This window comes from Tyto alba, unplaced genomic scaffold (assembly GCF_018691265.1).
Source record: "Tyto alba isolate M040663 unplaced genomic scaffold, T.alba_DEE_v4.0 Super-Scaffold_33, whole genome shotgun sequence".
Classification (NCBI taxonomy): domain Eukaryota; kingdom Metazoa; phylum Chordata; class Aves; order Strigiformes; family Tytonidae; genus Tyto; species Tyto alba.
In genome coordinates, this window is record NW_024881308.1 from 17611180 (window position 1) to 17635467 (window position 24288).

At 72.1% G+C, this 24288-nt stretch overlaps 2 protein-coding genes across 4 annotated transcripts; one reads left to right on the forward strand and one right to left on the reverse strand.

Moving 5' to 3' along the window:
• Positions 1–667: 667 nt before the first annotated feature.
• On the reverse strand, positions 668–22610 carry LOC116962546 (WAP four-disulfide core domain protein 8-like). 3 transcript variants are annotated; one of them, XM_042801180.1, is made up of 7 exons: positions 22451–22593; positions 22086–22259; positions 21561–21728; positions 2595–2735; positions 2112–2252; positions 1632–2024; positions 668–795 (listed from the first exon to the last, which is right to left on the reverse strand). In XM_042801180.1, the coding sequence occupies exons 1-7, from the start codon at positions 22542–22544 to the stop codon at positions 779–781; spliced, it is 1128 nt and encodes a 375-aa protein (XP_042657114.1). In that variant the 5' UTR covers positions 22545–22593; the 3' UTR covers positions 668–778. The 3 variants fall into 3 exon arrangements, with proteins under 3 accessions (XP_042657114.1, XP_042657116.1, XP_042657115.1); XM_042801182.1 differs by lacking the exon at positions 22086–22259 and having other exon boundaries at positions 22451–22610; XM_042801181.1 differs by lacking the exon at positions 2112–2252 and having other exon boundaries at positions 22451–22592.
• LOC116965219 (WAP four-disulfide core domain protein 2-like) lies at positions 9182–11130 on the forward strand. The gene is made up of 4 exons (XM_042801183.1): positions 9182–9361; positions 9593–9727; positions 10674–10826; positions 10923–11130. Exons 1-3 carry the CDS (start codon positions 9274–9276, stop codon positions 10823–10825), a joined length of 375 nt encoding a protein of 124 aa, XP_042657117.1. The 5' UTR covers positions 9182–9273; the 3' UTR covers position 10826; positions 10923–11130.
• Positions 22611–24288: the final 1678 nt, after the last annotated feature.

The following is a 24288-nucleotide window of genomic DNA, read 5'->3' on the forward strand; positions in this document are numbered from 1 at the left end:
ACGCACTCATCCGCAGCCCCCTCCCCTCTCTGGGCCGTCATTAATTAGCAAATTAATAAGACAGGATGAGCACTGACAGGAGGTTTTTCTGGGGAAGACCTGGAGGTCCCTGGCTCGCAGTGGCGGTGCCCGGCAGGGACAGTGCCACCCCCGTGGGAGCTGCTCCTGCCCCAGGCCTGGCTGCACCCTATGCCCGCTGCCCGCACCGAGACCAGGGCGAGCTCCGGGCGGCAGCGGGAACGTGGCAGCTCCCGGGATGGGCACCGGGCTCGGGATGGCACCGAGCAGGAAGGACACGAGCCCTTGGCCCCAGCCCAGAGCCCAGCTGGTGGCAGGAGTGGAGGCTGGCACGGGGACGGGCACCTGCGCCCTGTCCCACCCCCGGCACAGCAGCAGGACCCATGTCCCCTGGCCGTGCTCTCCCCAGGGACTGAACTGGCAGCAAGTGGCTGTGGGCAACGCAGGGGTTTGCTGGGGGTCCGGGCCGAGAGCTGGGAGCGAGGGGCTGCCGGTGGCCGCCTGCCACCACGAGCTGGGTATGGGGTCCCCGGGCTCGGGCAGGGTCTGGGCTCGCAGCTCCAGCGCAGGTGGTTGTGGCCGGGAAGGGAAGCAGGAAGGTGCTGGGGAGCACATGGAACCGTGGGTCAGGAGAGAGGGGAGGCCGCGCTGCTGCAAGCCAGGCGTGCTGGTGACTTTATTGTGTGGGGCAGAGCGCGGTGGCCAGCACCACCACAGACCCCAGCCCCCGGGCCCCACTGCTGCCACCTCCTCCTCGGGGTCACTCCTTGGCTCTCCCTGGGGGACAAAAGAGGATGGTGAGGAGTGGGTGCAGGCAGGGTGGGGGGAGGCAGCAGGGCGCTGGTGCTGGGGAGTGGCTGGCCCTGGATCAGCTGCTGCACTCACCCCTGGTGCATTCACCCCCCCAGTCCCTGGCACGGGCTGCCCCCCCGGGCCTGGCCCCCAGGGATGTGGCACCTCCAGGCTCAGCCCTCATGGTTCCGGTGTTGCGTGGAGGCACAACGGCCGTGCCAGGGAAGCTGAGCAGCCGTGGCAGTTGCTCAACCACCAACAGCCCCAACCGCCCGCAGCTCCACTCGGAAATGAGTGTCACAACCAGGAGAGTGACCACGCGGTGACAGACCCCCCACACACACCCCCCATGGGGGCCACTGTGGCCCCGCCAGCCGCCTGCTCTCCCAAGCACACACCCTGTGCCAAACACCTTCAGCAGAGACTTAGGAAGGCGACTTGCATGAGCAGGCTGCTCCCTCCGCCCATGCAGGCTGAGCGCCTCGGCGGTCAGGTTTCCTACCTTGATATAATCAGGCTGCAAATTTATGATTACTAACACTATTTCCTGGTTCTGAAGACAGACGACGCCAGCTCCCAGGACGGAGCTGCGAGCTGGTTAAAATCACCCAGCAGAATCGCCCTGCGGCCCCCGTGCCGGGGCACAGGCAGGCGGTGTGCCGGGGTGAGGTGGAGTGCTGCTGCTCTCCGTGCCGCGGGGAGGCTGCCCTCGCTCCGTGGGGAGGTACGGCACCCCCACCCCCTGCCCGGCCCCCCCCCTCTGCCAGGGCAGCGGCAGCCCAGCCTGGCCCAGTCCAGCCCAGTGCAGCCCCTCCTCTCACCCGCCTGCCAGCAGACCCGCTGGCACTCCTCCACCGTCCTGAAGTTGTTGGGGTTCCCCCCGCAGCCGCTGTAGGTGAACGGCTGGCAGGTCCCCGTGGCCGGGCTGTAGGCGTAGTGACGGAAGCGTCCCCTGCACGGGCCACGCACGGGAGGGAGGTGACAGATGTCACCCGAGGACGCGGGGCTGCTGTGGGCAGCAGGACGCAGGCGCTGTCCCCCGCCAGCGGGCAGGAGCGGGGCCGTGGTGCCTCTGGCCGGGGGCAGACAGCCGAGGCCGCAGCCCGTGAAGCAGCACTTCTCGTGGTGGGGACAGTCGGTGTCGTCGCTGCAGGAGCTGTTGCAGGGCGCGAAGGTGTGCAGCACCCTTCTCTTGGGGCAGACGCCCGGTTTGGCTGCGGGTGGGGAAGGAGACAGGCTCGCGGGTGGGGTCTGTCCTGTTCGTGGCCCCCCTCCTGCCGAGCAGCCCTGGCCACCCTTACCTGGTACCGGCTGCACGCAGTGGACGTGGCAGCCCATGCTGCAGCACCTCTTGGTGCCGTGGCAGCTCCCGTCACTGCTGCACTCCACCAGGCAGATGGTCACCAGGCCAGGGTCCAGACGCGGGCAGAAGCCCCTCTTGACTGGGGGTGCCCAGCAAGGTCAGAGCCCCACCAGCCCCTGCCCGCTCCCACCACCCAGCCTACCACCCCCCCCAGACCACCCCTGTCCCCCTACATCGCAGGGGCTGCGGGCAGGGGGATTGGGTGCAGGGGCCACCCACGCTGGCCCTTGGGGGTGAAGCACCCCACAAGTGCTCAGAGGAGCCCGGACCCGGCACATCCCATCCAGATGCCGGGACAGGGCGCGGGGGCTGGCAGGGCTGCAGGACCCGCTCCCCGGGGTGGCTGCAGCGTGTCCCCCCCTCCTTGGGGGGCCGAGCACGGGCTCGTTGCGGGCTGCCGGGGGGGAAGGGACCCCCTTACCTCCGGTGGGGAGCCGGCACTCCCGCCCGCAGCCGGTGGGGCAGCAGCGCTCGCTGCCCGGGCAGTCCGCGTCCGAGGAGCAGGAGACGTCGCAAGGCATCAGGGGGGTCCTGGCGGGCGGGGGGCACTGGCCGAGCTTCCCTGGGGGGGACGGGCAGGGGGTTACGGTGCGCAGGCAGGGCCCCCCAGCCTGCGCAAGGCCCCCCTCGGCGGGACCTGCCCCGGAGGAGCCGCCGCTCCGGGACCCCGCGGTGAGGCGGGGGGGTGGGGGGCACGTCCCGCGCGGCTCCCGGGGGGGTCCGGCCCAGGCTCTGCAGCAGGGCCGGGGCGGGAGGTACCCCGTGGGATGTCCCGGCCCGCGCCCCCCGCCCCAGCGCAGCCCCACCGCGGGGGCCAGGGGACAGCGGGGCGGTGGCGGGGAGCGGGGCCGAGCTCAGAGCGCACCCCGGGCCGGGGCTCACCTGGCAGGCGGTTCCCCGAAGCCGCCCGGCAGTGGCCGGGGGGGCCCGGGGGGGCCAGCAGCACCAGTAGCAGCAGCAGCCCCGGCTTCATGGCGCTGCCCCCGCGCCGCCCGCGGCCGCTTAAATACCGCCCGGGAGCCCCGGCCCCGGCCCGGGCTGGCGCAGCGCCCCGCGCCCCTCCCCGCCCCCGGGCCGGGCCGGGCCGGCGCTCCCGGAGCCCCGCGGAGCCCGGCCCCGAGCCCCGAGCCCCGGCCCGGCCCGCTCTGACGGAGCAACAGCCTCCTCTGCCGGCCGCCGCCCGGGATGCTGCGCCGGGATCGGGCCCGCCGGGATCGGCCCTCGCAGCCCCCGGAGCCCCCGGAGCTGCGAGACACCGCAGGCGGGGGCAGCAGACAGGGAGGGGGCTGCAGGCAGGGAGGGGGCTGCAGGGGAGGGAGGGGGCTGCAGGCAGAGGGGGGGCTGCAGGCAGGGAGGGGGCTGCAGGCAGGGAGGGGGCTGCAGGGGAGGGAGGGGGCTGCAGGCAGGGAGGGGGCTGCAGGCAGGGAGGGGGCTGCAGGGGAGGGAGGGGGCTGCAGGCAGGGAGGGGGCTGCAGGGGAGGGAGGGGGCTGCAGGGCAGGGAGGGGGCTGCAGGGGAGGGAGGGGGCTGCAGGGGAGGGAGGGGGCTGCAGGCAGAGGGGGGCTGCAGGCAGAGGGGGGGCTGCAGGCAGAGGGGGGGCTGCAGGGGAGGGAGGGGGCTGCAGGCAGGGAGGGGGCTGCAGGGGAGGGAGGGGGCTGCACAGACCAGGGGCACCGTCCCCCACGGCTGGGGCACAGTGGCAGCAGGACACGCCAGGCTTCACACTACCGTGTGCCGGCAGGACTCGGACACGCCGTCGTTAAGGACACGCGGCTACACGCCATAACGTGCACCGTAATGCGCGCAGCAGCCGGGGGAGGAAGGGCACGAGGCCGAAGGCCCACGGAGTGAGGAGCCCGAGGACTGGGTGCTGCTTGGGACAGGCGGTGACTCCACGCATCACCACCACGGCACGTGCCACGTCAGGGCAAAGGTGTCACTCAGAGGGACCCCGTGCGCAGAAGCCAGGGCTGGGGCGGCTGTCGCAGCCCCCCGTTCCCTCGCGAATGGCTCCCTTCGCTTCAAGCCCCGGAGTTTCTGTAGCAACAAGTGCATTTGGCCACCTGGGGCAGGGATGACGCAAACAGGAATTTCCAAGCGGGGAAATATGATCGTTGAGCTGTAAAACCCCATATGAGACCGCAGAGGCCACGTGGGCCACAGCACAAAGATGCCTGTTCCAGCCGGGCTGGCCTTGTGACAAGCCCCCAGGCGGGGACTGTCCCCGGCGTCCCCCGGCTGAGGCCTTTCTCCCCGTGTCCAGCTCCGGCAGAGGACCAGCCCCTTCCACCAGCCCCTCAAAAACCCAGGTCACCCCACTGCATCCAGGGGCCATCCCCCCGTGCCTTGCTGCAGCCCTGCCAGCCCCCCCTGCACCCCTCCACCCTCCGTGCTGGCAGCACCCGCCGGTGCCTTTCGCTGTTTGATGGGGCACACCGTGCTGCACTGGCATGGCAGCAATTTGGCAAGAGGTGTCACACTGCAGACCCCCCCAGCAGGGATGTGCTCAGCCCGGCTGTGCCCCCTGCACTGCGTGGGACGGGGTGCCGGGAGCGAAGGTCTCAGGGCACGGCAGCGGCAGCACCGTGGGGTCCCCGGGCATGGAGCACACCTCGCCCTCGGCACGCTTGGCTGTGCCAGGCTCCCTGTGACCTCCCCACACCGTTAACCTTGGGCTTGCCCCCCCCCCCTCCTTGAGCCATCCAGGGCTGCCTCCCACCCGTCCCGGTGCGCGGGGAGGTGGAAGGCAGCCGCAGCCCCGGTGCTGACCCCGCCGGAGCACCCGTCTGCCGGGACGTGTCGGCAGCCGCCTGCCTGTCCCCGCAGAGGAATGGTGCTGGGTGCGCGGGGCGGCGGGTGCGCCCAGCCTGGCACGTCGCACAGGCTGCTCTCCCCCCGAGGCCACGCTCGCCCCGCAGGTGCACGGCCGGGTGTCACCCCCGGCTCCGCCGGCCGACGCAGCAGGATGTGGGCGCCGGGCCAGCACCGGGGCGAGCAGGAGAGCAGGCACTGGCTCTCCGAGGTGGGCACGGCCAAGGACAAGGGCAGCCACCACCCCAGGGGAGCATCCTCCTGCTCAGTCCCCGCCGGGTTCCTGTCCCATAAACTCGTCTAATCCCTTGTCACACCTGGGCAGCGTTTGCCATCTGCAGTGTCGAGTCCCACAGCTCGGAGAGCGGATTGTCTGCCCTCTGCCCCAAGCCTGCGGGCCTCCCCCGGCACCCCCAGCTCCTGCAGACGTGGGAAGAAAGTGCTGCCCACACCCGCTGGGCCCCTCTGGATGTACCGGCCTTCTCCCTGTCCCCTCTATCCACTTGCCCAAGCCACAGAGCTCCAGCCCCTTCCTCCGGGCTCCCCGTGGCCACAGGGGTGGCCCTGACCGGTGGCTGCATCTCCCTTTCCCCTGGGGGGGTGTCGCTGGGCGCTGGCATCCCCCACCCTGGCTGTAGCCTGGCTGCTGGGGCTGGGACGGGGCCATGGTAAATGATTTCTCAGGCAATAACACGTCGTGGGGCTGTCGCTGCCTCGGGCACAACTGTGAAACGCAGCGAGTTTCGGAACCCGAAAGTTATGTGTGAGGCGGCGCCTCGCCAGCCCCGTGCGGATATAAACCCCCGCGTCCACCCGCGCTGGCCATCCGGCACCCGTGGGGAGCACCATGAAGACTGCTGGCATTTTGCTCGTGGGCATCCTGGCCCTGTGTGCCCAGCTGCAGCTGGCCACTGCGGCTCCTGGGGGCATGGGTGAGTGCTTGGGGGGCACAGGGCGGCCGCGTCCCACCGGCTCTCGGGGTGCTGTGGGGCTGGCTTGGGCCGGGGGTCCCGCGTGGGATGAGCAGGTAAGACCAAGCACACTAGCACAGCGCCAGGCGCTTCCCTGGCTCTGGGGCACCCCACACCCCACCACCAAACCGCACGGCTCCAGCTCTGCAGCACGGAGAGGGGCCGCTGAGGTCTGTGCCCGGCGGGCAGCGCGGGCGGGCGGGGGGACACGGTGGGAACCCTCCTGCCCGCGGGGTCACCGGCCTTCAGCTGCCAGCCGGCTGCACGGCCGGGCCCCAGAGGGGTCAGATCATCTCCCGCACGGGGACCCCGAGCTGCCGGCTGCCAGGGCCTGACACCTCCCAGGGGAAGGGGCATCCCTCTCTGTCCCTCTCCTGCTTTCCCCGCTCCATGACGGCAGCGGGCAGCTGGCTAGCCGTCCCGGGGGGCACCTTGCCTGGCCAGCAGCACTCACCTTTTAATCATTGACCGCCCTCCCCCGGCAGGCAGGCAGGGAGACGTGACTCCAGCACCTTCCCTGCTGCCACGAAGGAGCCACGGTCACCCGCAGGGCTTGGGCGCAGCCAGCGTGACCGGGCTGGGCGGCAGCGGGCACTGCCACCCGGGGATGCTGCAGGGAAGAGCTTTTGGGGTCAGGGCTGCTGATCCTGACCCCTCAGCCAGGATCCTCCCCTGGAACGTGCCTTGGCACGGGGACGGCTGCCCATGGCCGTGCTGGCAGACCCCCGTGCTCCCCACGGCCGTCCTCGGCCCCTGTCAGGGAAGCTCCTGGCAGAGCCAGGGTGGGGACAGCAGCATCCCGAATGCCATGTGCTGGGGATGGGAGCCAGAGCATTTCTGTCTCCTGTGAAGCGATGTTGACTGCCTGGGCTGGAGCTGCTGGCCCCGCCGCACGTTCAGTCCCTCTCCGGCTGCTCCGGCTGGCCGGGGGCAGCTCCGGCTGGATCGGCCTCTCGGCAGCCAGCCGGGCACGCCAGCACCAAGGTGCAACCTTGGGCAAACCCACCGCCGCCCACGCTGCTACCCGCAGCTCTCGCCATCCTCCCGGGTTTCCCCCTTGTCTCCTGCCACCAGCCTGTTTCTGGGATCCCGTCTGCTCCCGTCCAGCTGCCCCGGTGCAGCCGGGCTGCTGGCACCCACACTCGCCGCCGGCACCAAGGACATCGACGCACTGGGGCAGAGCAGTTATGGGGTCAGAGGGGGGCAATAACCCCGAAAGGCAAGCGCCGCTGGCAGCGCCGGCACGGGAGCGGAGCTCAGTGACGGTGGGACACCGGGGCAGCCCCTGGGCTGTCAGCGGGGACGGTGCCGCGGGGTGGGCAGCGTCCAACCGGCAGCAGTGCCGCTGCTCCAGGAAAGCTGCTGCTGGGTGCCGGTGGGCTCTGGCCCTGTGCCGCACAGCCAGGGACGGCGCAGGGCCCTTGTTCATGCTCACGCTTGCAGCAGCCACGTTACCACTGCCCTCCCGCCCCGGGGGCCACCGCGCTGCAACACGGACACCTTTATTCAGGGAGTCCCGGCATCGGCCCTGGGCTGGAAACACCAGCCCAGCCCAGTTCCCTCAAGCGCTGTCCCCAGTGGGATCCAGCTGCAGGGGCAAAGTGGGAGCATCCCGGCCAGCCCGAGCGCAGCCGGGTCCCGGCAGCCCCCCCGGCAGGTCCCCGGCACCCAGCCGCCGAGCACCCCAGCCCGGAGGGCGCAGGGACAGGGACTGCTCCGCCGCTCTCCCCGCTGCCCCGGGCCCGTCCCCCGTCCCCACACCTCGGCTCCCGCTGCCGACGGCGGCCAAGCAGGGAGGGCGGCTGGGCCGTCCGTGCCGGCTCCTGTTCCTGCATAAACACCCGCAGCAGGGAGGGGACCGCAGGCAAAGGCAAACAGTTACTGATTTACTGCCACGCTGTTCCGTGCCGCATTGTTGACTGTGGGGTTAAATTACCTGGAGACGGACCCTGGCAGAGCGGTCACCGGCTCGTGACTTGGGGCAGGGACCGTGTCCCCGGCCCCACGCGCCCCTGGCCCTCGCGGGTCTGTGAGATGCTCCAGCCTGGAGCAGGAGGGCGCGTCACCGGAGACAGGGCAGGTCTCACCTTCCTCCCCGTGCAGGAGAGGCTCAGCCTCTGTGCCCGGGGAGCTGGGATGTTCTGGGATTGCCTCCCATTAGAGGGGTCTGAGCCATGCCCCCCGGCTGGGCAGCACTAGCACGGTGAGGAGGGACCCACCTCACAACAGCAGCCAAACGACCCGAGGCATCCAGCCGAAACCGGGAGCTGTGAGCAAAGGGGCCGGAAGCCGCAGGCCCCCCCCGGCACAGCGTGGGGCTGCTCCCCCAGCATCGGCAGCCCCGGGGGAATTAAAGCCACCACTGACAACGGCTGTGGAGGAGATGGGAACTGGTAGGGTGGCAAACGCTGATGAGAGCAGGGTGGCCACACCGCGGGATCTGGGCTGCTTGGCTAGCTGCGCCTATCCTGGCTCGGCGCTGCCGGGTGCCGCGGAGCACCGTGCCCAGGCAGGGTGGCACGTGTGCCGTGAGAGAGACCCGAGGGGGCCGGGGGTCATATGGCCCCCGGCACCGCCGTGCCCCAGAGCACTGGGCGCGCGGCCAGAGCGTGCCGGCGGCTCGCTCCTCGCCAGCCACTCGCCCAACCGGTGCTGCCGGCCGGCCCGGGCCACGTCCCTGGGGCTGTTGGAGGTTGCGAGGATGGCGGGGGCCACGGGACGGGGCTGCGGCCGGGCAGAAGGAGCTGCCGGGGAGGCGCGGGGGGAACCCCGGGGCTGGCACCGGGCAGCCTGGAGGGTCCTTCAGTCGAGGAGCAAAAGCCAGAGGAGAACAAGTGGCTGGAGCAGCAGCCGGGCGAGCGGCAGCTCCCGGCCGTGCCGCCGGCTCGTCCCAGCCCCTGGCCATCAGCTGCACTCGCAGCCGGGGCGGTGGCAGGGACAGACCGTGCCCTGTGCCCGGCACGCCGTGCTCCCGCCGGCGGCACCCGCCGCATCCCCGCGGCTGGCTCGGCGCTGGGGCCGGCCGGGGTCCGGCGTGCGGCACGCAGGGGCCGCGGCCGGTGGCGGTTGGCCGCTGTTCCTGCCGGGCGAGTTTTCGGCATGGCCGCCCCGTCTCCTCGAGGCTCCCCCTTCCTGGTCGGCAGCCAGCAGCGGCAGATACCTGATACTCGGGTTGTGCAAGCGCGAAGGGGGAGCCTGGCCCTGCCCGGCCCTTGGGAGCCACCCGGAAGGCCGAGCCCTCCCGCCCGCCGGCCCCACCTGGAGAGGAGCTTAAAGGGCGGCCGGGCGGCCCCACAGGCGCATCGCCGGCTCCCGCACCATGCCCAAGGCCCGCAGCGTGCTTGTCCTGGCAGGGCTCCTGGCTCTCTGGGCAGAGCTGCCTCCAGCATCCGCCCAGAATGTCACCAGTGAGTATGAGCGCACGGCTCGGCACGGCTCGGCGCGCCCCGGGCCAGCGGCCAGCATCACTCCCAGCCCCAGGGCCCGTGGGGTGGGGGCCGAGGCCGAGAGCCAGCCGGTGCCCGGCGCGGTCGGGCGCAGCAGCATCCCTGGACGCAGCCCTGGGGCTGGCGGCAGCATCTCCCGCCTCGGGCCGGCAGCCCCGGCGCCCACCCACCCCCTCCGCCTTTGCCTTGCAGCCAAAGCCGGCGTGTGCCCGGACCCGGCGGTGGACGCGGTGAACTGCACGGTGGGGTGCCAGTCCGATGGCGACTGCGAGAGCACCCTCAAGTGCTGCCCGGCGGCCTGCGGCAAGGCCTGCCAGAAGCCCGACGGTAACGCTCCCTCCCGGTCCCGGCACCGCTGCCCGGCGCCGGTGCCGCTGCCGCGAGCCGACAGCCCGTCCCAGCCGGCAGCACCGGCTGCAGCGCGGTCACTGGGGGGAGCCCGGCGGGGTCGGGGTGTCACCCCCACCCAGCGGCACGGGGGCTGAGCGGGCGCCTCCGAACAGCGCTGGGGCCGGTGAGGAGGGCAGGGGCCACCAGCCCCGGACGTGGGCACTGTCCTGCCTCCCGACCCCACGCCGGGGAAGAGTCTCCCACCGGCGTCGTCCCCGGTGCTGCGCCGGACAGGGCCCCACAGCCACCCGGCTGAGTACGCTCCCCGCGCCGGTCCTGCCCGAGGGCAGCCCCAGTAGCCGGGTGCAGGATTGGGGATCTCCAGCTGCAAACGTGTGGGTGTGAACTGGGGGCTCCCGTAGCTCCATTGCTGGCGGCGAGGACAGAGCCGGCCCGGCCATGCCACAGCAGAGGACGGCGTGGTGCTGAGCCAGGGGCCCAGCGCCGGTGGCCGGCAGCGGCAGGCGGTGGGACAGCAGGCAGGGGTCCCACGCAGTTGGGGCGCGGGTTGTCCTGGGAGCACGTGTCCCCTGGTGAGCCCTCGGCAGCTGTGGGGGAAAGCGGGGCCGGGGCCGCCGTCGGGGCTGCGTGCCGCGGCTGCACGTCCTGTGCCGGCCACGCACCCCTGAGCGGCAGGCTGGGCACAGGGGTCACGGGGGGCCAGCACGCCGCGTGGCCTCCCCGGCGTGTCCCCATCGTGTCAGGCTGGCAGGAGCGCCAACGGGCAGAGCCGTGGGGTGGGGGGCCACCGGCCGGCATGGGTGTCCGTCCTCCGTGGCAGCCAGGGGCCAGGGCTGTGCCCGTGGCTCCGGGACAGCAGGGTCAGCCCTGCCCCTCGCGCCGGGGCCGTCAGGTCTCAGGCCACGTCCCTTCGCCCTTGCAGAGAAGCCCGGCACGTGCCCTCCCGTCAGCCCGGGGATCCCCATGCTGGGCGTCTGCACGAACCAGTGCAAGACGGACTCCAACTGCTCCGGGAGCCAGAAGTGCTGCAGGAACGGCTGCGGCAAGGTCTCCTGCGTGACGCCCCTCCACTGAGGTCAGTCGGGCGCCCGCCGAGCCCCGGGGTCCCGCAGCACCCACGGCACGGCACCCGCGCGCCCGCCCCGCTCACAGCCCTCTGCTCCCTTTGCAGGCGCAGCCGCCTCCTGCCAGCCCGGCCGCAGGGAAGCTGCTGCCCGACGCGAGTCCCGCACGCCCAGACCCCGGCCCCGCACCATCCAAACGCAGCCCGGCCATGCTCCCGGCTCGGAGCCTTCAGCCTCAGCTTCCTCCCCGGGGTCCCCTGCTCGGGGCGCATCGCAGCCCCCTGCACTCTCACCAATAAAGCAGCCTCTCCCTGCCGCGCTCGTGGTCGCCTCTCTGTCCCGCCACGCTGCCGCTCTGCTCGCTCCTGGCCGCATCCTGCCCGCCACAGCTGCTGCCGGGCGCTGGTGCTGGGGCCGGGGCTGCCTGGAAGGGCTCCACGCGACAAGCGCCAGCGTCGACTGGCTGCACCGTGTCCCCAAGGGTTCCCAGCCTCGCCCCCACTGGGGGCTGCCCCACGGCCCCACAGCCCCACGGCTCCATGGCCCCATGGCCCCACGGCCCCACATCCAAGGCTGCCCCACGGCCCGGGCTGCCCTGGCACAGCATCTCCCTGGCCTTTGCCCCGACGTGCTGGGAGCGGGGCTGCCTCCATGCCCCCGCAGAGCAGAGCCGCTCTCTGCTCTGCCATGGCCGGGGTACGGGGATGCTGCCAGTGTGTGCTGTTATGGGACCAGCACCCAAACCCCCTCCTGCCCCACACGCCCCCAGCCCCACAGTGTCACGTTGCCCGTGGCAGAAGCCTGACGGAGCCATGGGCCCCCGCCCCATGGCTGTCCCCCATCCCGTGCCTGCTCAGAGCTGGGTCCCGCTCCTGCTCCTGCCCTGCTCTCCCCAGCACCTCCTGTTCCCCGCAACCCTCCCGCACCCGCCCCACTCCCAGCCCCCGGCACTGGAGCGACCAGTCCCACCTGCCTTCGAGGGGCCGGGCCCCTCCAGATCCCCCACTTTTGGCAGAGGACAGCGTTCCCCTGGTGCAGAGTGAGCCCCCCACCCTGCCCGGCACAGCCCGGAGCCGGTTCCCCCCCTCCCTGCAGTGCGGGTGCAGGCTGGTGCACCCCGGCTCAGCACCGCGGCTCTCTGCAGCAGCTCTCCCCGCGCCGTGTGTGCCGGGGGGCAACCGGCGGTGCTCCCCAGGCAGGGCTGCGTGGACACTGAGGACCAGGGACAGGACTTGGGTCCCATCCCCGCTCGCCCTCGGGGACCGCAGGCACCGGGGCTGCGGCAGCGTGCCCGTCCCCCCGGCCCGGCTGCTCGCGGGTCACCGGTGACCTGGAAAGGGCGCGCTGCGGAGGCTGTGTCAGCCACGGGCCGCGAGCCCAGCGCTGCCCCGGGAGTCTCCCCCGAGCCGGATTGTTCATGCCCAGCACTCCCACGGTCCTGACATGGTGCTGCCGTGGGAAGGAGCAGCTCGGCTCAGCCAGCCCCCACCCCGGCAGGGTTTAAATCCGCGCCGGCGGGCCCGGCGGCACGGCTCCCCACCAGCAGCGCGATGCCGGCCGAGCGCACCCTCCTCCTGGTGCTCCTGGTGCTGTTTGTGGAGCTGCTGCCCACCCCAACCCAGCAGCACCACTCTGGGGACTGGGGTGCTGCCACCGCGGTCACCCCGGCACCGCGCCGGGCCCCGTGGGGTCGCTGGCCCCCCGCCGCCCTGCCTGCCCCCTCCAAAGCGGGTGAGTGCCCGGTGATGGGGAGCGGAGCCCCACGGCCCCCCAGGCTGTACTGCCTCTCCGACCGCAGCTGCCCCGGCGCAGAGAAGTGCTGCCAGAGCAGACAGGCCAGGAGCTGCCTCCTCCCCGCCACAGGTACCACCGGCTGCCCCCCGAGAGGTGCCGGCGGGGGGACGGGGCGGTGGGTGGGGGCTGGTGCCCGTGCCGAGTGCCCCTGGTGCGAGCCCCTCTCCCTGGGCACGTGGCCACAAGGATCATCTCCCTCTGCAGAGAGCCCGGGCTACTGCCCCCACACCGGCAGTGCCAGCGGGCCGAGCTGCCGGCCGAGCTGCTACAACGACGCCGGGTGCAGCCCCGGTGAGAAGTGCTGCACCCGCGGCTGCTGCGCCCGCTGCGTGCGCGCCGAGCCAGGTAAGGCGGCCGGGGTGTCCCCGTGGGCAGCCCCACGGCTCCGCATCCTCCCCACATCGCTCTGCGGGGCGGCCGTGGGCACTCTGGGGCCGTGCCGGCGGCACCCCAAGCCCTGAGCCTCCCTTCCCCTCCAGCCAAACCCGGCCTCTGCCCGCGGAAGCGTGCCCAGAGGGGCGCTGCTGCCTGCCCCAACCGCTGCGCCGACGACCGGGACTGTCCCGGCGACCACAAGTGCTGCTTCTCTGGCTGCGGGCTGGCCTGCGCCCCGCCGCACACGGGTACAGCCCCGCCAGCCCTCCCCCGGGTGCTGGGCACCCACAGCCTCTCGGTGCCGCGCACCCACCCCGGGCACAGCCCCGGCCTTCATGAGCTCCCCGGGCAGGGGCAGGTCCCCGGGGTGCTGCGGGAGGGGATCCCCATGCCCAGCTCCTCTGTGGCGGATGGGGGTGATTGCCCCCATCCTGCTCCCCCCACTCCCGACCCCCCCATCCTGCCCCTCACTCGGGCTGGCTGCTGGTGGGGACGGCAGCCAGGGTTGTCCCTCGCTGCTCCAGCTGCCAGCTGGCATCGCCTGTTGAGCTGTGACTGGTCTCACTGGGTCGGGCTGGTGCGGGTGTGAGGCTGGAGGCTGAGGGCAGCATGGGGCTCTGGGAGGGAGGGTGTGGGGCAGGATGGGGAGCCAGGCCGTGCCGGGAGCGGGGCTGGGGGAAGCAGGAAACCAGCACAGCCACGGTCCCCGTCGTCACCAGGGAGCCGCCGTGCCACGGCCAAGGCCGGTGCGTGCCCCGTGGTGCTGAGGGGCTCCCTGGGACCCTGCCTGGAGCTGTGTGACACCGACGGCGACTGCCCCGCGGCCACCAAGTGCTGCACCACCGGCTGCGGCCACGTCTGCAAACCGCCCACTGAGGGTAAAGCCACCAGCACCACACGGGGCCGAGACCCCCCCACGTCCCCTCCCTGCCCTGTCCCAGGCTGAGCCCCCCACCCCAGCCAGGGCCAGCACCCCTTGGGCTGTACAACCCCTCCCCAGGGGCTGCCCCTCGCTGTGACCCTCCTGGGCAGCGATGGGAGCTCGGGGACCCAGCTGCTGTCCCCATGGGGCAGGATCCGAGTGAGGGGCTCCCCCACTGCAGGCAGGGCAGCTCCCCCACCCCAAAGGGGTGCCCTGCCCACAGAGGGGGACCCCCTCACCCCTCTGTCTCTCTGCATGTACCAGTGCGGCCAGGGCTCTGTCCCCTCACAGCCGACAGTGACCGCACAGCCAAGTGCCTCCTCCTGTGCCTGCAGGACAAGGATTGCCCCCCCGGCCAGAAGTGCTGCCTGCGGAGGTGCGGCCGGGCGTGCGTGCCCCCACTGCAGGGTAAGGCCCCCCCAGACTGGCGGCTCCTGGGTCCCAGCAGCCCAGGGCACCGTGCGGGTCTCGCCCTCGCAGCGGGTCCAGCCTGGAGCTCCCCAGGGCTCCCCATCCCTCGGGGTGGGAGCACCCATCCTGCACTGACACCTCCTCCGTCTCTTCCAGGCACAGCCTAACTCTGCCAGGGACAGGCTGCACCAGGAGCTGCCATTTCGGGGCTGCTCCCCACCCCTGTGGGTGCATCCCTGTGCCGGACCCTCGGCACCGCCAGAAAGATGGGACCGACATCGCCCCGAAGGGTCCCAGCCGGGGTCCCTGGCACCCCCCACCCCTCCCGGCCGTGCTGTCGGGGGCTGCACCAAGGCGCCCGGCAGCCCCAGCACCCCTGCACCACCATCACCCCCGGCTGCTTCACAGCACTGGAACGGAATAAACCGGCCCACGGCTGCCGTCTGCTCCGGGTCACCGTCCCCTGCGGCGGGCTCCCCCGAGGCGCAGGCAGCGCACAGGCAGGGAGGTGCAGGCAGGCGCTGCCCTGGGGCAGGGAGAGGTTCCCCTTTCCATGCGGGTGCCCTCCAGCCACCATCACTCCGTGGTGACTGTCCTGCCGGGTCTGGGGGCCGCAGTCACGGGCTGGAGCGCAGAAACCAGTTCCCTCGGATTCCTTGCACCAAGGAAGGGCTCATTTGCATCCCAAAGTGTGAAAACCTGGTTGGAAAAGCAGTCACGGGTTGAGGTAGATGAAGCACCCAGACAGGGAAGGGGGCAGGGAGCAGCACCCACATCCCAGGCACCACGGCAGGACCCGCTCATTCCCAGGTCCCAGCCCAGCCCCATCATCGTGCTGGGATGCCAGACTGGTGCAGGACACCTCTCCCACCTCGTGGTGCCAGATCCGCCCGGCAGAGCCCAGCCATGGCTGCAGGGCAGCACCGTGGGGGCAGACCCTTGCGGCTGCTCCCCCGGCCGTGCTGGGGACGAGCCGTGGGCTCTGTGCACAGCCCCCACCCTGGGGAGGCGAGGGGCAAGTGGGGCTGGAGGGAACAGCTGGCAGGGGGTCACAGCTGGCTGTGGCAGGGACGGGGCTGTGCGCTGCGGGGGGACAGCGGCCGCCGGACCCCACGGGTCGCCCTGACCCGTGAGCACGGCTCGGCCGGAGATAAGCGGGATGGCTGGCGGGTCACTGGCGGGTTCTGGGAACTGCCCCTCCTCCTGCTCCTCCTGCCCCTCGTGCCTGCGGCACGGCCAGCCTGCCACGGCCAGCGGCACAGCTTCGGCTGCCCTGTCACCCTGGGCACCCCCGCCGGAGGCTCTAAACCCGGTCCTGGCTCAGCTCCGGACACGCACGACATTCCTGGCAGCACCACGAGGCCGGGGGTTTTCCTCCTCCTGGGGCTCCTCGTCCTCAGGGCAGAGCCGGGCACCGCACCAGAGGAGAGAGGCGGTGAGTACTGGCTGGCAAACCGGGCAGCTGCCAGGCACAGGCACCGCGGGGCCAGCACCTGCACCCCGTCCCCCCCGCGCCCCTGCCATGTCCCCTCTGCCCCTGCCCGGCACGTGCTGGTGGGGACTGTGGGCTGCCCCGAGGACCCCGCTCCCACTCTGAGCTGCACGTCTGCACCCCCTCCATGCACCCCGTGCACCCTGCGTGCACGGGTGCTGTCAGCACCCAGGGGTGCTGCGTGCGGATGGGGCCCTCCCACCCCCCCTGGGCACCCCAGCACTGACACCGGCAGACCCAGGTTTGGGATGTCTGCGCCTGGCCCAGCACTGAGGAGGGGTCCCTGGGCAGAGCGGGGGCTGTGCAGCGAAGGCGGGAGTGAGGAGGGTGCTGGTGGGGGCTGGGCAGGGACCCCCACACATCTGCAGCCCCACGGCACCTGGGCTCTGTCCCTCACACCTCCCATCCCCTCCTCACCCCTGCACCCCCGGCCTCAGGGACAGACCCAAACCCCAGCGGAGGGGCCAGGGCTACAGGTGACGCCAACCAGGCACAGACCCCCAGCGCTGGGCCCCCCCGCCGCGGGGACAATGCCGGGGGCGGTTGTGCTCAGCCCGGTCCCTTCATTGTTTTAACCAAACAGCTGCTGTTTGGAGTGAAACCTCCCGGCAGCGCCTCTGTTTGCAGCCCAAACAGCGCGGCTCGGCCAGCCGCCGGCGAGGGCGGTTTGCAGAAGCTGCTGCTCCCTCCGCATCGCCCGGCTGGCGAGCAGGAGCCGGGCACGGGCACCAGCCGGAGCTCGCCCACGCCTGTGCCAAAGGCAGGGCTGTCCCGATTCCCCCAGCGCCGCCAAGCTCAGCACAAGGTGCCAGGAGGAGGAGGAGGAGGAGGAGGCAGCGGGGAGGAGCATGCCGCTTGCAGTGAGGAAGCACGGGGCAGCAGGATGCTCAGGGATGGATCCTGACCTCCAGCCGGTGCTGGATTGGTGCTGGCTTCTCCCCGGCAGGGCCAGCGGCAGTTCTGGTGGCACTCGCTGCCTTGCGAGGGCACACACAGTTCTGTGCCGTGCCGTGCCGTGCCAGTCTCGGTGTGGGGGTACAGCCCTGAGCCGTCTCCAGAGGAGGCTCCAGCCCCACTTCCACCAGTCCTTTCGTGCCACGGCAGCGGGGCTGCCCACACCCCAGGTTCAGCCGTGCCAGCGAGGGAGGGTCGGGGTGAGCCGGGGCCCCGACAGGCTGAGCTCCTGCCAGGACCGTGCCCCCCCCCAGCTGTGTTCCCCGTGCCGGACCCCTGCCCCATGCAGAGGGGACCTGCTCCCCGCTCCGAGGGTCTGTGCCACCCGGCGCTGCCCCGACGCCGCCGTCCCACCGCAGGGGAGCCCCAGAAGCCAGGGAGGTGCCTGCGCCTGCTGCGCCCCCTCTGCACCAATGACTCCAGATGCCCCGGCTGGCACAAGCGCTGCCCCCGGCACTGCCAGCTCCGCTGCACCCCCCCGGCAGAAGGTACAGCACCGCGGCACGGCCACCGGCACCACCTCTGTGCCGGGGCAGCTGGCACCCTTCTCCCCTGTCCCTGTCCCCATCCTTGTGCCACGGAGCCGCTCTCCGTGTGCTGCTGGCAGCCTCCTGCCCACAGCGTGGGGCGTGTGGAGGGGTCCGGGACACGGGACACGTGGCGGGGTCTGGCAGGGGCGGGTTTCCAGGGGATGCCGCCGGTGCAGCCTCACCTCTTGGCCCCTCGCCCCACGGCATCACAGAGAAACCTGGTGCCTGCCCGGCAGCAGCCCCCCAGGGGCTCTTTTACCCCTGCTCCTTCCCCTGCCTTGAGGACGAGGACTGCCTGGGAGCGCAGAAGTGCTGCCCGCTGGGCTGTGGCTCTGCCTGCCTGGAGCCAGTGCCGGGTAAGGCCTCTGCGGGGCCGGGACCGTGGCAGCTGGGCAGCCCCAGCTCGCCCCTCTGTGCTCCCACCTCCCCAGTGCCATGGGTCCCCCCTGCCTGGGGACGCTGAAGCCTCGCGTCCGCTCTGCCCCACCAGATCAACCCAAACCCGGGGGGTGCCCCGTGGCGCAGCCGGGGCCGGCGGGACCGTGCCGGGAGCAGTGTCAAGGTGACAGCGACTGCCCCAACGTGCAGAAATGCTGCAACAGCAGCTGTGGCCGCCAGTGCCTGCTCGCAGCACCGGCCGGTGAGAAGGGACAGGACGGGCAGCGCGGGCAGGGCCGCGGCTCAGGGACCAGGGGTGATGCCGTGCGGCTGCAGCCACCCCGAGGCACAGAGCTCTGGCACAGCGGGGGCTCCCTCACCCCATGATCGCTGGGGTGGGCTCTGCCGGGGCTGGCCGGAGAGCTGCTGCCTGTCCCTGACCTCTCGCTACTGTCCCCAGTGAAACCCGGAGCCTGCCCCGCCAGTCCCCCGCCGGACACCGACCCGCCGTGCCCGCACCCCTGCGCCCAGGACACCAACTGCCCTGGCAGTGCCAAGTGCTGTCCCCTTGCCTACGGGCTCGCCTGCCTGGCCCCACTGCACAGTGAGCCCGGCTGTGCCAGGGGCCAGCGCCGTCCCTGCTGACGTGCTGCCACGGAGGTGAGCACTGCTGGCACGGCCGTGGCTTCAGGTGAGCACTGGCATCACCCGGAGACGTGCACAGGGGGACACAGTGCTCGGGGCCGCAGTGCTGCAGGGGCATTACAGGCAGAGAGGGGCTGGGGGGGACCCACCACGCAGCTCCCAGGTGGGCACTGGGATGGGGAGGGCACAGAGAGGGGCTGGGTGGGAGCCTGGGACTGATGGAGGGGACGGAAGCGTCCCGGTCCCCGCTGGCATCCCCAGCCCTACGGGCAGCCACAAGCCATCTGATCCCAGGGGACCCCCCTCATCCACACCAGCCTGGCAGGAGGGGACGAGGTGCTGGAGCGATGGAGACCGCGGCGGCAGGGAGACGTGCTGTGGCGGCCGGTGTGTGGGGTGGTGCAGCACCGAGCACCGAGGTGGGACACGGTGGGTGGCTGAACCTGGCGAGCCACGGGAGCGAGGGCAGCTCCTCTCCACAGCCCCGTGCCCCGTGGCACAGGGGCCTGGTGCCAGCCCCGTGCAGCCACCGCAGCCACCCCGCACCGTGCCCTGCAGGGAAGGCCGGCTTCTGCCCAGCTCACGCCGGGCTGTTCCCGTTACCACCGCAGAGCCTGGTGCCGGCACGACGCCGAGTGCCCTGGCCGGGAGAAGTGCTGCCTGCGCGGCTGCGACTACGCCTGCCTGTCCCCGTCCCAAGGTGCGAGCTGCTCAGCCCCACGCCGGGCAGGGGAGTGGTGGGCAGGGTCACCCCCCAGCTCCGGGCATCCCCCGTGCCCCCAGCCCCACTGCCTCCTGCTCCCCAGAGAAACCAGGCATCTGCCCCTTGGCCGAGGAGGCGCCGATGGCCGCGGCCCCGTGCGGCACCGCCTGCGCTGGGGACTGGCAGTGCCCGGGGCTGAGAAGTGCTGCGTCAGCAGATGTGGCCACGTGTGCTCGGCCCCCAAACAAGCTGAGGAGACAGTCACCGGGACGGCGGTTCCGCACGCCGCCGGGCACACTGGCAAACCTCCCGTGGGGTGGGATGTGGGGCGGTGCTGCCGCAGGGCAGGCGCTCGGCCCCCCTGGGATGCTGCCGTCGGGTGCCCTGAGGCTCCGGGAAGGCGGGTGCCTGCAGTGCGGGGGGGGTGCCCCCTGCCCCTGCTGCCCCCTCCCGCCCCTCAGACAAACCCGGCGAGTGCCCGGCGGTGAGGCCACGGCAGGCACTGGAGCCGTGCTGGGGGGAGGACTCCTGCGCCCACGACAGGGACTGTCGGCAGCAGAAGTGCTGCCTCTCCGGCTGCACCATGCGCTGTGCCCGCCCTGCCCGAGGTGAGTGGGGCAGCCCGGCCACCGTCACGGGGCAGCGGCACACAAGTGGGGCTGGGACCCCCTGCCCTCGCCTGGGTCCCCTCCTCCCGCAGAGCACCCCGGGGAGTGCCCCGGGGCACAGCCGTGCTGGGATCCCCGGTGCCTGGATGACAGCGTCTGCCGGCAAGAGAAGTGCTGCAACACCGGCTGCTCCTGGGTGTGTGTGGCCGTGCCCAGAGGGAGCAGGAGCAGCCTGTCCCGGGGGGGGGGGGCCAGCTGCCAGCCCCCCCGAGGGCAGCTGGGTGACAGCAGGTCACCGTGCCCTTTCAGAGAGTCGGGACAGGGCCAGCAGGCAGTGCGCGGAGGGGTGCGAGGCCGTGTCCCCAGCGACAGTGGTGCACCAGCACCGGCTGCGGCCGCGTCTGCATGGACATCCCCAGAGGTGAGAGGTGGTTCGGCCAGCCAGGGCCCAGGCACTGCCCGGGAGCCGTGGGGTGCCCCCCAGCCGCGTGCCCCACGGTGGGGTGCTCTGCCTTGCAGGCAGAGTGGGAGCGTGCCCCGTCCCCAGGGACCGCGGGCCGTGCCTGGAGATGTGCAGCCTCGACGGGGAGTGTCCCTGGGGCCACAAGTGCTGCAGCAACGGCTGCGGCCACGTCTGCACGTGGGTGCCTGCAGGTAAGGGGGCCCAGGGCCAGTGAGGTGGGGCCGGCACCGGGGCTGGCACTGGGGCACACGGGGTGCCAGCCAGGCCTGTGTGAAGGACACAGACCTCAGCGTGCTCCCGGCTCGGCAGCACCGCAGGGCCGGCTCCTGCTGCCGCCCCATCGCTCCGCTCCCGGCAGAGACGCGCTTTCGGGGCGAGGGGACCCCAAGGGGCACGGAGCGGGGTGAAGCTCTCGCCAGAGCTGGCCATGCTCAGCTGCAACCGTGGCAGCCAGTCCCTCAGCCCCGCAGCCTCGGGGCTCCCTAAAAGCACGTCCTCCTTTTCAGACACCGCGTGACGGAAGAGCAGCTCCTCCACGGCAGGGAGATGCCTTCGTTCAGGGATGCGGGGCAGTCACAGGCCCCCGCTGGCCTGTCCCCTCCCCACCACCCCCAGCAATAAAGCCCACGTGTGGCCCCACATCTGGCAGCGCCGGGCTGGCCCCACCAGGCCCTGGGACATCCCCTCGTGCTCCTGGATCAGCCCCGGCATCGCCTGGGGCTCGCTGGGGAAGAGACGGTCACGCAGGGCTGGGGCCAGGGGGCTCGGCCACCGCCGGGGTCGGTGCTGTGGGGCCGGGAAGCGGTGCAGGCACAGCCCCGGGTCTGGGGCAGGCTGCGGGACAAGCAGCACCCCGGGCATCCATCGCAGTGGGGGCCGTTCCTCCTCCCTTAGGTCGCTTTAGCTCCCAGCCAGGTCACGTCGGTGGCTCGAGGGCAGAACCGGGGCTGGGAGCCCATCCAGAGGCAGCGGGAGCTGCAGGGGGGTGGCCAGGCCAGCCCTGGGGCCGCTGTGCCGTGCTGCTGAGGGCACCCCGGGGCACGGGCACTGCCCGCTCCTGCCCGCCCGGGCAGGAAGGACCAGACCCAGACGCGCTCATCCAAGGACCCGTCCTTGTATTGAAGTGTCACAGCCCGGGGGGGGCCGGGCTCCTCCAGCCGGGCACCCCAGCGCAGGAGGGGCGGCTGTGCCACGGCGGGCTCGCCTCTGTGCCCTCGGGCCGGCGAGCATCCCCGGGGGAGCCACAGCCCCCGGCGCGGCCACCCCGGGCAGCAGCACCCATCGCCGCCAGCCCCGCGGGATCGGGTCCCTGCGGGGCAGGGACGGGGCCGCCGGCAGCCGCTCCCCCCGGGCCGGCACTACCGGGCACCTGGAACTGAGAGACGGGGGGTCAGGAGCGGGGCCGGGGCGGGCATGGCCGGGGGCAGGGGCACCGCCGGCTGTGGCACGCCGCGGCACACGGCTAGTTACCGACGTGGGAGCAGGCCTGGAAGCACTCGCCCTCGGTCTCGAAGTTGTTCCTGTTGCCGCCGCAGCCGCCGTAGATGAACTCCTCGCACTGCTGGCTGGAGGCGTTGAAGAAGAAGCGGCGGAAGAGCGCCTTGCAGCTCCCGCAGACGGAGGGCAGGTAGCAGAAGTCTGCGTGGTCCGAGGGGGACGGGCTGAGCCGGGGACAGGACGGGGACGCCGCCGGGCTCGGCGCTGCCGGGGCCCTCGGAGAAGCCTGAGCAGCTCCGGTCCCCTCTGCCCGCCGATCCCTTCCCCCAGCAGCCAGCTCTGCGCCCACCCGCCCCACAGCCCCACGCACCAGCAGGCCGGGTGCTCCCCCACCGCACAGTGCCGTGCCCCGCCGGGGTCTGCAGCACCCAGCAGGAGCTGAGGGGCACCCCAAGGACCCCCCTTCCCGGTTTGCTTAGCGCACCCCTCCTGTCACCCGCCCCTGCGCTCGCCACGCCGCCGCTCCAGAGCCCCACTGCCGTGGCACCGAGCCCTCACCCAGCACCGGCTCCTGGCACGTGTAGCCGCACTTGCTGGGGCAGCACTTGGTGGCACCGGGGCAGCCGGCATCGCCGGTGCAGCGGGAGCAGGAGGAGTCGCTGCGGCAGGCGCCGCAGTCCTCGTCCAGCGGGTCCTCCACCTCCGGGTTGTGGTAGCAGTACCCGGGCTTCACTGCGGGACACAGCGGCCGGGACGCTGGGGAGGGCTGTGGAGCGAGGGGCCGAGCAGCCCCCCCAGGGCCGGGTCCCGATCTCCCACAGCCCCGTGCCCCTGCGGACGCCCGGCTCCACGCGGAGCGGCGGGGAGTACCGGGCGGCAGCCGGAGCATCCCTGACCCCAGGACCTGCCCTGGGCGCACTCACCCGTGTGCAGGGCCGGGCTGGACCGTGCGGCGAGGGGGAGCAGGGCGGCGAGGAGGAGGAGGAGGAGGAGGAGGCGGCCGGGCGGCAGCTCCATGGTGCCCTGGGCAGCCGGGTCTGGGCCCTGGGTGCGGCGGGCTGGGATTTAAGGTGCGGCGGTGGGGCGGAGGGAGCGGGGCTGGTGCCCCAGCCTGGCTAATTCCTGCCATGTGGGTAACAAGCCGCACCCAGGCAGGGCCCAGCCTCCCCAGCAGCACCCCGGCCACAGCCCTCGAGCCGGGGGGACCGGTAGGACGGGACGGCTGCACCGGCACAGCCCTCGGGGAGCCCGGCCGGGCAGCAGCAACGTGCCCAGGCCGGGCTGGGGGCACCGCCGGCGCCCGCCCGCAGCCCCTCGGGAACGAGCCGGTGGTGGGGACGGGCAGGGGGGGGTGGGTGGCAGCCTCCCCGCTGCCAGCGAGCACGGCAGGGCTGTGCCAGCCCGTGGAAAGCCGCCAGCTCTGGCACAGCCGGCGGCCGGGGCACCGCGCACCGCGGCACCGCTCTCCCTGCCGCGCGGGTCCTCGGGGAAGGGCTGTGCCAGAGCTGTGCAAGGGATGTGCCCCTTCTCCCCCGCTCACCCCCCGGTTGACGGAGAGCGTCCCGGGTGGGATGGTCCCACACACGGGGCCGAGCGCGTGGGTACCACCTCGCCTGCCGGTCACCGCTGCCGTGGAAGGGAGGTCCCGCAGGACGGTGATGCTCCCGGCCGTACCCACCCTGCAGGCACCATCGACCCACCTCATCACCCTCTCCCAGTTTGGGGCCACCCCCTTCGCCTGCCCCCCACACCCTGCCCCCCATGCTTCCAGCAGCAGGTCGGGGTCCGGCGTGAGGGGCCTCCCCCAGGACGGGACACGGATCCCAGCCCGCCTGGCTTCCCGCCCGGGGTCCGGACCCACGGCAGCGCAGGGCTCTGGGCGCTGGGCTGGGCGGCAGGCAGGTCCCCAGCACCCCGCCAGCACCCGTGGGCGGGCGTGGGGTGAAACCTGCCAAAAGGAGGGAGAAACAGATTAAGCTGTTCCCATTCAGCAGGAATAATTGTCTTCCTAATTACTGCTGTAATTACTATCCCAAGGGGGAAGCAAAGGGTGAGGAAAGCTCCGTGGGGAGAGGCCAGGAAAGTCGGGCCCGGGGTGGGGTTTGGAAGGAGGTGCCACGACCCACCCGCGCCCCACCGCAGCTTTTTCCTGCCTCTCCTCTGAAGCCCCAGCACAGAGACCCCCAGCAGCATCCCCAGCACAGGAGCCGGCGGCGTGGAAGAGCCCGAGTGGGGTGGGAGCAAAGCCGGAGGGATGTGCCGGCAGCGATCGGGGGGGCGAGGGGTCAGGGCGGGCGGTGGGAAGGGGACCCTCAGCACGTCTCCCACAGCCTCGAGCTGTCCAGGACATTCCCGGTGGCACCGAAACTCCCAGCCCCACACCCCCAGGCGGGCAGGGCCACCGTGTCAAAATCCACCGGGGCTACATTTTTCCCGCTATCTCCCCACGGTATCTCAGCCGCCCGGGCGATGGCTGTAACAACCGCCACCGTCTTCCAGAGCAGCCCCTGTCCCGGCCATAACACCGTGGCCAAGCCAGGGGATGCTGCTGTGGACGCTGGTCCCAGGGCTGCTGGGGCTCAGGGCACTGCAGGGGGCTGGGGAGGGGCTGCTTCCAGATAGGTATTGGGGTTGCACACAACAGAAAACCATGACCCTCGGGGGACCCGTGCGGGTGACCCCAGCCCTGCCTGGTCACCCTGACCAGCTCACGCGGCCGGGGACGTGCAGGGTGAGTAATGGGCGCAGCCAGACCTCCACC

What these genes read in the sequence shown, in the direction of transcription:
- LOC116965219 (XM_042801183.1), top strand. Translation starts at nt 9,274, where the DNA reads ATGCCCAAGGCCCGCAGCGTGCTTGTCCTGGCAGGGCTCCTGGCTCTC. An exon ending in ATCCGCCCAGAATGTCACCA is followed by an intron (nt 9,362 to 9,592) that starts GTGAGTATGAGC and finishes TTTGCCTTGCAG; the next exon opens with CCAAAGCCGGCGTGTGCCCG. An exon ending in GGCCTGCCAGAAGCCCGACG is followed by an intron (nt 9,728 to 10,673) that starts GTAACGCTCCCT and finishes TCGCCCTTGCAG; the next exon opens with AGAAGCCCGGCACGTGCCCT.
- LOC116962546 (XM_042801180.1), bottom strand. Translation starts at nt 22,544, where the DNA reads ATGGAGCTGCCGCCCGGCCGCCTCCTCCTCCTCCTCCTCCTCCTCGCC. An exon ending in CCAGGCCTGCTCCCACGTCG is followed by an intron (nt 2,736 to 21,560) that starts GTAACTAGCCGT and finishes CGTCCCCCCCAG; the next exon opens with GGAAGCTCGGCCAGTGCCCC. An exon ending in CTGCGTGCAGCCGGTACCAG is followed by an intron (nt 2,025 to 2,111) that starts GTAAGGGTGGCC and finishes CCCCACCCGCAG; the next exon opens with CCAAACCGGGCGTCTGCCCC.